A 12,842-nucleotide genomic window follows, 5' to 3' on the forward strand; every position below is an offset into this window, starting at 1 on the left:
GCCCCCTTTAAGTACTGGAAGGCTAATGTCCTGGGAGAAATCTACTCATGATGTTTACCGCAGAGATACGGCTTGAAACACTAACTTGTGTCTGGCTGGCAGGGTTTTATTATTCAGAAGGGGTGAGAGTTATGGGGTGGAGGAGAACCTGGTCCCAATGAAGCTTGTGCTCCAGGGGATGCAATCCCTGGGCTGAGCTTTCCGTCTGTGCAGGACACAATCGCCCAGAGTGTCCTGGCATGGCTGGGACATGCCTGTGCAGAGCACACATGCCCAGTTTCCATAAAAGCTGGGCTGACAAACGAATGTTGAAGCCCTCAGAGCGCATCCCTGTGATGCGATGCAGAGCATCAGCATGCCAACATGCAGGGATACGCCTTCAGGTTTGTGTTTATACATCAGCTGTTGGATAATTAAGCAACACTGGAAGATGAGAAGTCTGGGCAGAACACAAAGATGTTAAATCATGACTGACTTTAACTCATGGGGTTGGGAATCAAATGTAAACGCACAGGCTACTCAGAGTAAGGAAGGAGGGTAAATTACTTCACATTCACCTTGCATACAGAGACTGGATCCCCAGGAAGGCTAAGAACATAAAAAAGGAAAAACAAGAATATTTTCCTTTTGTATAGCTTATCTGATTTGGGGATAGATCAAAGATCTTTTTTTCCAGTAAGACTGTTGCAACCTCCAGGAGCACAACAGAGCAGCCAGTTCTACCTTCTGCTTTCCCAAATAAGCTGATCTTGTGAAACAGAGAAATTTTACCCGGTGCTTTACAATCCTGCACAAGATTCTGTCCTGTGCGACATGAACCAAGACCACAGTTGGTAGCGGATTTACTCCTAATACAGCTTTCATCTCCTCCCAGCCTTGGAAGGACTATTACTGCAAAATATGGTTTATGCATCAACTATGTATGTCAAGACAATAAGTTACACGTAGCCCCAGCCTTTGCCCCTCTGGGTTTCTAATTGTAGCACCATTTTGTGGACACACTGCAGCTGATGCAGCACTGGGTGTGATTTGGGAGATCTAGCTGCTGCTTACCACTCATCGGCCTTTGGATATAACCCAGTCCTGAAACTTCTTTCTATTTTTGCCTTCCAAATTTTTTGTCCTGCTCTGAGGAACATCCTCTTCCGGCCTATTAAAAACTAGCAACTTTCAAAATTGTTTTCTTCGATGCACAGTTCAGTTCAGAAGATAACCTTTTCTTCTCCCATATTATTCTGCTGGTCGTTTTTTCAGCGTGTCCCAGAGCTATGTACAGTAATTTAGAATGGGAAAACAATTTGCAATCGACTTTATATATAGCTCTGGGTGACAAAACTTGCATGACTTACATAAATCATTTCTTGTGTTTGACATCATTTTCTATTAACCTCAGGGTGAAGACTGAACAAAAAAAAAAAAGTAAAAACCAAAATTGGCTGTGACGTTTTTGACTATTCAGTCTTTCAATTAAACATCACCGGACGGTCTTTATAAAAGCTGTAATATAAGGTGACTACAGAAGGGGCATAGTAATGTTTGCATAATTGGGAAGAGAAGGAGACATAAAATCTATACTAATTTCAGGTTTGCGTCATTAACCGTGAAGTATTGATTATTGCTCCTTGCAACAAAATTTATGAAGCCAGCTATGCCGCTGCGCCCACAGAAAGCGATGCGGATGCTCTGCCCTCAGCCCCCGGCGCGGTAACTGATGGGTGGTGGTGACAGCCGGGATGCTGCTCTCCCAACCCACAGCCTTAGGAGATGTATCTCCCAGATTACACGCCAGGAGTGACCCAGCTGCAAACTCGAACTTTGGAAAATTAAATTGGAAGAGATCCATACTTCTGTTGGAACACACGATGAATTACGATGCCTCTATAAACCTCGCTGCAATGTAAACATATTGTAAAATTTAGTGCCGTTTTCGTTTCCCTATTTCAGCTGAATACAGACATTAATGGTGATCAGGTAGCTACAGACACACGTAGGTGCCCAAGGAAGAAAAAGCAACGAAACCTTGACGTGCAAGACCGGTGTTAAGAGCAAACTAAAGTCTAGTCTTTAACGTGTACATTCTGTTATGCATTAATTATTTTTCAGCCTGTAGATCTGTACTTTTAGGAAACCAGGCCATTGCAATGATTTAATTATTGACAGGAAACCCTGTAACCTTCTGGGACAGAATAAAAACACGGGGCCGAAGCCTATAGACTCTCACCAGGGAGAAGCCCATGTACAAGAGCTGTCTTAAGCTGCACTGAGCTGGTTCCCAGTGCCATCTGGGTGTTAAAACACCACTTTGCGGTCAGCATTTAGTTAAAGCAAGAAGATGTTGGGTCCCTCTACCTTTTTCCACTGCAAATCAGCTGCGTTTGGCTCCAAGCAGCCCAAGGACAGGCTCTGCATGTGCATGTCTCGTGATGATTTAGCAACCTCACCCAGCTGCCTTCAGCAGTTTTCAGGGTCTTTTTTTAATGGAGGGACCCAGAGGTTGATGTAGACTTTGGTCCTTGTTTGGGCTTGCACAGAACTGGCAGATCTCCTTGGAGCAGCCACGGAGATGACGCAGCCAGCCATCCAGGTGGGTTCAGACACGGAGGAGCAGAAACCTGAAACAATCTAAACGCACCAGTCCCTAAATTCCTTTCAAAAAGCAGTTATTAGTGCAAATTCTAAGAAAAGAAATCTGTAGATGTTAGATCAGGCTCAGATGAATATTTACCTCAAGTAACAGACAATGATTCTTTTTTGTTGCTATACCCAAAAATACCCATTCAGGTCAGCGGAGCTATTTATACCTGTGGGTTTAGACTAGCACAGAGAAATCAGGGCAGAGGCCACGTATTAAAAATTAATTTTCAAAATCCTTTTTGGACATGTGTGTATTGTTTGAGTGCCTCTGCCTAAGAGGTCTGTCACTTGCTGCTGAGTGAATATACAACAGTGCTTCCAAAGAGGTCAGAGAGATGGAGATGAGAAGAGAAAGCTCCGATTTCAGCAGAACCGCACTCCAAAAATAGCGGCATAAAAGTTTTTTTTTTTTTTTCCACTTTGTAATTAAGAGTGAGCATAGCAGTTATTCAAACACCTCAGCTTTGGGTAGTTGTCCATTTCATTGATGTTCTTCCAAATTTTAATCGAAATTTTGTTGAATGGGGATTTTCTGTTACGCAGGATGACTTCCACTTGTGCATTTCTTCCTCTCCTTACTTGCAAGCCACTTGATGAAACACCATGGTGCAAGTTTGAGATCTTCCTGATATACAAAGGCCACAGTGACTGGAGAAACCCTATGTTGGAGCAGTATGGTTGCTCTCACCCTGTTGGAGCAGGATGTGGCCTTTGCATTGGGCTGTGGGGTGCTGGTGAGCACAGGGAGGATGCTGGAAAGGGGCTGGAGCATCAGCGCTGCCTGACGGCACCTGCCTCTTTCGGTCACCTATTAGGAAGCCAATTTCTAGGCTTTAACATTCTCACCTCCTGCCATTTTCCAACCCTGTGGTCACCACAGGTGGACAGAAGATAACAAAGTGCTCTCTGCCACCACTCGCTGCTCCTAGTCCATCACGCCGGTCTGGGGACAGCACGTGCAGTGCTCAACCACCTTGAGCACCAGCTCTGATCCATGTGCCCTTCATATTCCAGCACAGAAGCAGCTGCCTCAGCTGCTTTTCAAATGCCCCAGCCACTCTTGGTTACTGCAAACAGTCCATCACCAACGCTGCTCTGAGCTGCTTACACCCAGGTCTGCTGCTATCTGTATTTTTAAGACTTTGTTTCCAATTTAACAAAGAACTCTCCCCACCCCGACTCTTTTTGTGTCCATAAAGTATCATGGATTTTATTCATTTAATATTGTTTTCATTTTATTCGTTTTCATTTCTATTTTGTGTAGTTTTGCCAAGGAACACCATGGCCCCTGCATTAAATGATGTAGAGTCCACGTTTCAGTCTGACGAGGCCTGCCAAGCAGAGTGTTAATTAAGCCTCTTAGCACGATACAATGAGTCTAAAGAGGATAGAAAGATCAGGATCCTTCGTGGTGAAGGCTTTTACTCACTACTATTTTGGGCACCCATTCACGCGGGCACGGAGGCACTGCTCCCGTGGGAAACACGCCGGATTATGCAAGCAATCCCTAAAGCTCCTGTTCCCTCTCGATACACAACACAGGGGTTGTCCCCAGAGCAGCATCTCTGGTGGCATCTGTGTGCCTGGTACGGGGGTACATCAGAGGCCCAAGGAGCCCCAGTTTGAGCAGACATGAGACCATCTGCATTAATTCCCGTTTCAGGGATGCGTAGAGCTTTCTGCATCCCATTTTGGGGGCTGGAACATAAAAGCTAATGCTGCTCTCTGAGTACACTGAGCATCTGGTGAAGTTGGTAATTAAATGTCAGATGGTGACAACTGCTTCACCTCTCAGAACAAAAAAAGACACGTCAGACCATAGTGGCTTTTGTACACTGGAGGTGGGAGGAGGAAGGTCCTATTTTACTTGCTCTGGCAACCCAACAGGGACCTTGAACACTTCAGCGATGGATGTTCAAGAAAAGCACGTTAACTGCACAAGATGAACACGGCTACAGGGGCTCAGCGACCCACAGCTGTCAGAACGATTTGCCAAACCCCTTAAAACCCTGCGCCATCAATAGAGTTACCTAAACCTACCGAAACAAGTTTCACATTCAGATTTAGAAACAAAATGTGAATTAGCCTCACCGAAAGGGGTTAGTTACTGCAGGGAGAGCCAGCATGGATACGGAGGTCGCATCCTGCATCCTAGCCTGCCGCTGACTCCAGTGGCACCTTGGGTCTTTCCACCTCTTTTGTGTGTCTTGTCCATTTGGGTCACAATATCTTCAAGGAAGGGAACAGCTCTTATTTTTTCCTTGCGCATCAGGCCTCTGATCTTGATTAGGTCAAGCAGGATGTGGTTATAAACAGCTAATTAATAGCAAACAGCTTTAGGCTCTTCCATCAAAGACCACCTGTACTTCCCTTCCAGACTCCACTGCAAGGGAACCACCGTCCCTCTGCTACGAACGTTGCTCCTGGAGAGCACAGGATTGTGTCCACGCTCTGCCCATGCACTTGCCTTTCCAAACAAGCCAAAGAAGGTGTCAACCAAAACCTGAGGACCACTCAAGGAAAGAGTGTGTCACACTGAATGGAAAACGAGGTCAAGAAACAAAGGGCAGGTGTCACGGGAAGGTTTCAGGCTGGAAAGAGGTTACCACTAATTAGAGCATCACGGGGATGAGCGTTAAGCATCATGGCTGTTCAGCACCAATGAGCGTGCGCTGCTGCTGCAGCAAGGTTTCTGAGGATCCAGCTGATAAATGGAGCACGTATGGGAACAGTAGCCATTAGGCAATTAACTCCCACAGCTTATTGTTCGTGTTTCCATTATTCTGGATACTTAAGAGATACTTCACTCAATATGTGTTTTCTTAGTTTATTGAAAATCAAAGTTAGGCTTGTAGAGCCCAATTGCTGCAATATAGGTTATTCTCTGACAAGAAGGACCACGTTGCTTTCCACTGTTCTCCAGCACAGGTCAACTTTCAGGGCATTTTTTCAAAAACAAGTTTCGAGTAAATTTACTAGGTAACATCCTTAGACAATATGGTCTAATTTTTCAAAGGTCCCCTTAGGTCCTCCTTACAACGTGACTTGGTTGACAAGTCTTTTGTAGCTTCTTACTTGCTCAGTTTGGTGTGTTTAGAAATCTGTTGTACCATCGGGTTTTTTTCCCATCCTTCACATGTAGTGCATATCTATAACGTCCCCACACATACAGCCATGAAGCATCACCTACAACCCTGGCACTGAGAAGTCTCTTCTGGCTAAGGGACTTCTCATCCAAGTACTCTGAAATCTCCATGCTGATTTGGACAGCATTCAGATTGACTTCTGAGGTTTTCCACAGCAGTTTAGGATGGAGCTCAGGGTGCAAGTTTGGGATCATTTGAATCAGGCTTTCCTGCAACAGTGTCCCACAGAGTTAAAAAAAAAAAAAGCAACACAAGTTCTCCAGCACTTCTGATAGTTTCTGGATTGCTTTCTGCCTGTTGCACCCTGTGCCATTCCACACACAGTGTGACCCAACACAACCATGGGTAGCCAAGTCCCCCACCCTGCTCCTGCCTGCTGACCCAGCAGCACAGTCCCACCACCCGTCCAGGGCTGGTTTGGGTTTCAGAAGCTGGAACCCAATGTTGGGTTGTAGCTACCTTCTTCCATCCTTTCACTGAAAACCTAACAAGGCAGAGAAGGAAAAGTTTTATTAGAGCAGCAAGTTTCACTGTTCTGCTGAAGGTAAACTCCTCACTGCATCATTTCTCAGAGTTTTACTCATTACTGTTTGAAATTCCCAGGGGGTGCATATGCCTCCCATTTCACGGGACACTTTCACCACTTAAAAGATGAATTGGTAGTGTTTTCATTTTCTTCATGTAAAACCTTTCCTCCCTTTTTATACCCTATGGACATAATATCTAATTGTTTCTCTTCCCAGTCTTGTAAATCGTGACACTGCTCTCTTCTCACTCATCATTTAATCAAAACAGGACTCAATACAGATCTTCATTGGCTAAGTGTAAACCCAGTGTAGGGAACAAAAGCAGAAAGTCTTGGCCTTCATACATTTGAACTGAGCTCATGCCTAATCCCTTTCATAAGGATGTCCAGGACAGCTGATATATTAATTCCTCTCCTAAGTGGGTGTAAACAGCCGGAAGGGAAATGCAGCAATGCTGGTGATATCTCCCAGGGGACGGGAGCACTCTCAGGATGACCTGTTGAGCCCTTCTCCACTTTCCGTGATATCAATAAAGTGTTTTCTTTTCCTTCCTTCAGCTTTGCCCTCAGGAAGAGTAATCTATCGCACCATGGCTACAGAACGTTATTTCATCATTACAGCAGCTCGGGAAACCTTGCACAAGGATGAATACCATCAAAAAGTCAAGCTAGATTCCTTTTAAAAAGCCTCTTCTTTCCGATGCTGTCACCGCGGTCAGGGCTTTCAACAGCACCGTTTCTGCCTCGAAACACACAAGCTTTTAACTTTTGCCAAGGGAACCAACTAGAGAGAATGAACCCTCTTAACATCTTGGCTTCTCTGCCACCAAAGTGCTTCTGAAACTACAGCCAGTCTGAACACCGAGGAAAAGGTCTGGAATAACTGAGTGCTGTAAGAGACTGAGCAAAGAAAGCGTTTTGTAGGTTACCATTTCAGGGAAAAAAAATAAAATAAATATATATATGCACATATACACGTATACATCCACTGGGATTCAAAGTCCATGGTAAGAAAGCCAATTTCTCACTGGAATTCAGAGAGTTTTGGAGTCAGATATGATAGCTACCCTACAAGTGGCAGCAGGCACTAAGTGAGTCACTTGATGAGGAGATGCTGTAACCATGTCCAGGATTTTAACGCCGTTTGTATGGGACTTGATGTGACAGTGCAAAACCTGGTTTAAAATCACCACAGCTTCACCAAAGCAGAGGTGGTGTGTTACACGATGTCCCTTATAGGTTCGCTCTACTACAGCGACAGCCTACACCAGAGCTAGAGCTGGTCATGACAGCAACCAACACGCTGTAGGAAACACTGATTTTTCTCAAAAGCACGTTTCCATTTGGAACAAAACCCAACAATTTTGACATGCCAAACGCTGCCACACACACAGAGCAACCAGCCTTCCCTGCAAGCCCTGGATAGCAAAAGGCAGTCCCAAAATCCCAACGGGGCATGTCCAGTGCTGGAAGAGCCATGGAGGCAACGGGGCCAAAGCCTACCAGAGCTGACCACCCGTGAACACTGCATTGCAGAGAGGGTAGTGAAGTCAGATAACAATATGTTTCAGAAGAAATGAAGCTTTCCAACCCAGTATTGGTTTCTTTAATCTTCAAGAAATGAAAGGAAATGGCAACCTTAGTGTTGTGCTTCACCAACAGTCCAAGTTTCTTCATCTTTGCCATTAATTTCCCCTTCCTCTGAAGGACTGTAGAATTACACCTGCTAAAAAGACACCAGTGTTTTAGTCCACTAGTTGTTTTACAAAGAACACAAATCTGCACCCAACCCACTCTACTGGAAGAAACCCACATCTTCCCTCTCCCTCTAAGGTTTTCATCGCCAACTACAGTTGAGTCCAGCTTAATTTTGAGAGAAATAAGATGAAGTTTCAACCAAGCCAGTGTGAATTTCAGCATGCCAGGAAGGGGAAGGCAGGGGGAAAATCTGACATGACAGATCCATCTTCTGAACTCCCAGTGGAGGTTTTTCCCCCAGAAAAAGTAAGCAGCTCTTTTTATAGCTTGTGAGCCTATTACTTCTAATGACAACAACAGATGACTGTTTTAAAACTGAAAAGAAATCTATTAATCCAATTTTCAGCTTTTCAGCATGTGGTACTGTCTACTAATTTTCAAAAAAAGAGAAGACTGATGAACTACTTTAGGAATCACAAGGTTACTGTAAAAAAAGAGAAATAATAAAACCACACATCTATTACAGAGACGCTTTTCTACACTTCTTGCATTTCTGAACGCCCCATTCAGGCCAAGCAGCACATATCTGATCCAGGAAGTGCTTTTCTGAAAGCATGCACAAACACCTCTTACTTTGCACTACAGGAGTAGTTACAAAACAGTCCCCAAGCCATCAGTTTCACAGTGACTGCCTTCACTTGGACAACGCACCTACACGGTTTACTGCCAGGACACTTTGTCCTCCAACACTGTACGCATGGGAATACCCATCCCTGGGTGGGACAGGTGTCCCTGTGCCAGGGCAGCGAGGACAGAGGTGAGGCAGAAGCATTAAGCAGCTCCAAGCCATGGTGAGTGTGGATGGGCATGCTTGGAGGAGGCTGCCAAGGAAGATGGACCCAGCATGGCCTGGCTCATCAAGCCTTTCCTTGGTCACAGCATCAAAGAGCAATGCTGGCTCCCCAGAAGGTGCCACCAGTTGCCGGCCAGCCCCAACACACAGGCCACCGTGCTTTGCTCTCATTTGCAGTGGTTTGAGGCATGTCACCAACACAGTCACTTCACTTTTGAGGCACACGAGTGAGAGGTAACAGCACAGTTGGCAGTCAGGTGAAATCTCTGGTCGAGGACCCTAGAGAAAAGCAACAGATTTTAGGTTCACGGAAGGATGCGTGCATTCACTGGAACACTATTTTCTCTGTTACGATGAACTATGTACCGAGCAGTTTTGATTAGGGTCTTAATCTTTATGTATATTGTAATTTCCACCAAGCACTCTTGTGTTTGTCTTCAACATGAGAAATAGCTTTTCCATGCTGATAATAATGAAACTACTCACTCATTCTGATGCTTATAACTATGCAAGCACACCAAGAAACCAGCAGTCTACTTATTAAAGTGCCAGCTGAGCTGTGCTTGCTAGCGACAGCAGGCACAAGTTACTTCAGCCTCCATCTCTGCACTATCTTCCTTTCCATCCCCAGCATCTCTTGATCATACAATACCATATTTTCTAATACAAGCAGAAAATATTTTATATTTAGCAGCCAGCAACTGCTCAGCCATAAAGACCATTACAGCTGCAGACACAGAAAAATAGTCCTCCAAGGCCAGATCCCTCCTGCAGGACAGCACCCTGCACCCAGCTCAGCCAATGTCCCTCATCACCCACTCCAGATGTTACACCCCAGACATCAGGCAGTAACAAAAGACTTGCATTTTTCTGAGCAGACCTAACATCCATAAGGCTTCCACAGCACTCTCAAGAAGTAAACCTGCATCACGTCCATTTTCAGGATGGGCACAATTACGCTAAGATGCACGCGTGGGCCAAATAAATCAGTCGGGAGATCAGCAAAAGGGCTACCTATGCCAACACAAACACCACGGCCCTCACTTGGGTCCCAACACTGATAGTATTTTAGAATTGAGCTAAGAGCACCCTGTGTCCATATGTCCTCACCACCTTGCCAGCGTTGAGTCGCAAGCCAGGGAGTCAACAAGGGCTTCCCATCAGCTACTGTTCTTGCAAGAGCCACCAGCTCCAACTAATAGTGCCTCGCAAAACCCATCAGTTTAATTTAGCAGAGCTTTTGTTTCTCTTCTCTTCAGTCCCCAGGTTTCTGGGAACTGAACACTGGAACGGGTTGCCCAGAGAGGTGGTGGATGCTCCATCCCTGGAGACGTTCAAGGCCAGGTTGGACGAGGCCCTGAGCAACCTGATCTAGTTGGAGATATCCCTGTTCCTTGCAGGGGGGTTGGACTAGATGACCTTTGAAGGTCCCTTCCAGCCCTAACCATTCTATGATTCTATGATTCTGCACGCAAACCAGGTAGCAAATTTATCAAGGTAGGGACCTCGTGTTGGCAGAACAGCCACCACACCTACCAGGCTTCATCTACACAGAGCACCTTGATAAGTGATATTTTTTTTTTTTTTTTTTAAGTTCCTTCAAAAAGAGATTATTTACACCCTGGTATTTCACCCCAACGCAATTGGAAACAGCTGCAGCGCAACTTAAGAGGGGGATCACAGCAGAAACTCCTCAAACTTTTGTGGCACTGCTGGGGACCACTGTAAAGTGGTACTGAGCTAGTTAGACAAGTCATAAAGATGGTCCCCTGGCAATCTCACAGGTGAAATAATCTAATCTTCTACACCCTGCCTTCCTAGTTAATCTCTTGATAAGAGTCATTAACACAATTGCTCAGTCTACTGTAGTCCCTTTACAAAGTGCATGTAATTTACAATCCCATTAAAAAGATGGCCACGGATTAGTCTCAGAGGCAAATTACAAAACTGTTCAGTTGTGGTTTTAGCGCATCAGCTATAGCTGTATGAATTCTGGAAAAAAAAAAATAAATCACAGAACATAGCAGGTTTCGGAGCAAGCGTCCCCATCAAAACCCACCTATCTAATTTTCTGCATAAAAATTAAATATAATTGCAAATTGTGGGATACTCTGTTCAGCAGCTGAGAAACCACGCGGACTTTTCTTCTTTTGTGAAGAGCAAGAAAAACACCCAAGTACTAAAAGAGCACAAAAGGTATACAAAGTTCTTTCACGTAAAAAGCTAGGATTTCGTTACTTCACAGCTTATGCTAAATTTCTGCTGCTATTCAGTGTTCAAGTTATTTCTGCTACGTAATTTGAGGGCTGGAGGATGCTAAGCATCGGGTGTTTCAAAAGCAGAAAGAGTGAAAGCACTGGACCTTGTAAAAATATAATGAAACAGATGTTTGCTGCTTTTCTGTGTTTATGCTTCTCAGTATCAGCTTCTAAAATTCGGCATGTAGAATCTTCCAATACTATCACTTTCAGGAGACTCACTTTCCTCCAGGAAAGCAGTTAAGAGATTGCTTCAAAGAAGCAGCAGAACACTCTGCCTTTGTCTGGGCTTCTCCAAAAGCTCTGCAGGTCCTAAACAAAATGCTTGAGGTATATTTCAAATACAGGAATACTGTGAAATATCTCCCAAAATGGAGCCGTGGTCTTCTTGGGATCTTAGGACAGAAACAGCTGAGGTGGGATTTTTCATAGGATACAAGAAAAAGCACTCCAATCCTTTTAAGTTTTCAACAGAATTTGGGTATTTGAGCACTTTTGAGATTAGAAAACCAGATTTTTCAGAGTTTAACATTATTGACCTTGCTAATATAAAAGGCATCTCAAGTCTTGTGTTTCCAGTCCCTCCTCATCCTTCAGCAGCACTTTACCTTCCCAAGTGCTCTCTATTTGTTTGTTTGGTGGTGGTGGTGTGGGTTTTTTTTATTTTTCACAAGCAACAAACCAGCTGAGGAATTTAGAACATCACAAAACCGGGCAGCAAACATTTCTAGTTTGTAAAGGAAACTGCCCCCTATTTCTACTCCAGCTGCAGGGAAGCTTGAAAACAGCATGCTAAAAACGACAGCACTTCCTAAGAAACATCTTTCAGGAGGAAACCTGAGGAGTCTGTGGAGTGTAGGAAGCAAAGGCTGTGTTTCCAAGCTTTTACGTGAAGATGTGCATCACAGAGTCTGAGCATGGAAACAGCTTGTCCATGCTGGAATCCTTCAGAGCAAGAGGAAGGGACTGGCTATGACCACCACGGACCAGGGCAGATGGAGCAGAGGCGGGTGGCCGTGATGGGGAGAGGCGACAAACTCCTTTCAAAAATCTTGGCTTGAATCTGTTTTGAAAAGTTCATCCTGATGTCAGAGGTTGGTCCAAACTTCTCTCCCTCCTCAGAGTTCTCTGACATCAGCAAGATGCCTGCGACTCCAGAAACATTTAACGACAAGCACGTGCAGGAGTCACATCGCTAACCTGGAGAGAAATAACGTCACGCTCCCAAGCTTCATGTTGTAGGTGAGGAGACAGCAACCGCTGATGTAAAGGAGGAGGGATCTACAGCAGTATCTGCCAGGTTCAGAGGTGGCTCTCGTTTGAGCTCCTGAGGAGTTAAATCTAATTTCTCATATACTGCAGATATCTAAGAAGATGTTTTAATTGAAGGTGGTTGCTTAGCAACCGCATCCCCTGTGCCACAGCGATGCTTTTCACCTGGAGCAGATAAACATCAGGATGGCACTTCACAAATCTGATTAGAGCTTTTCCAGAAGTTATGCTTCTAACCTGATACCCATCAGCAGGGAACACCCAATACAACTCATTTGCAGATTAGAAGAGCTCTCTCCTCCTCCTCTCACCCCACAAACGTTTCGGTCTGCTTCTCACAACCAGAGCTTATCGAGAGGGAGATAGCATCAGCAGGATTATTGTTACTTGAAAGATTTCACTGCAGTTGAGCACATAAGGACAAAATACTGGAGCACTTGCAACCATGCACAGAT

The 12,842-nt window shown here is 44.8% G+C and overlaps 2 protein-coding genes across 2 annotated transcripts in view; both read right to left on the reverse strand.

Moving 5' to 3' along the window:
• SCHIP1 (schwannomin interacting protein 1) overlaps nucleotides 1-4,282 on the reverse strand; it is a 130,351-nt gene extending 126,069 nt beyond the window's left edge. The window contains exon 1 of the mRNA XM_086618566.1: nucleotides 4,274-4,282. Coding sequence (XP_086474692.1) covers nucleotides 4,274-4,282 — 9 coding nt within the window. The remainder of the gene's footprint in view (nucleotides 1-4,273) is intronic.
• Nucleotides 1-12,842, reverse strand: part of MFSD1 (major facilitator superfamily domain containing 1) — a 137,947-nt gene that overhangs the window by 21,940 nt on the left and 103,165 nt on the right. The gene's annotated exons all lie outside the window — the stretch shown is intronic.

The sequence above is a fragment of the Tauraco erythrolophus genome, chromosome 11, assembly GCF_009769465.1.
Source record: "Tauraco erythrolophus isolate bTauEry1 chromosome 11, bTauEry1.pri, whole genome shotgun sequence".
Classification (NCBI taxonomy): domain Eukaryota; kingdom Metazoa; phylum Chordata; class Aves; order Musophagiformes; family Musophagidae; genus Tauraco; species Tauraco erythrolophus.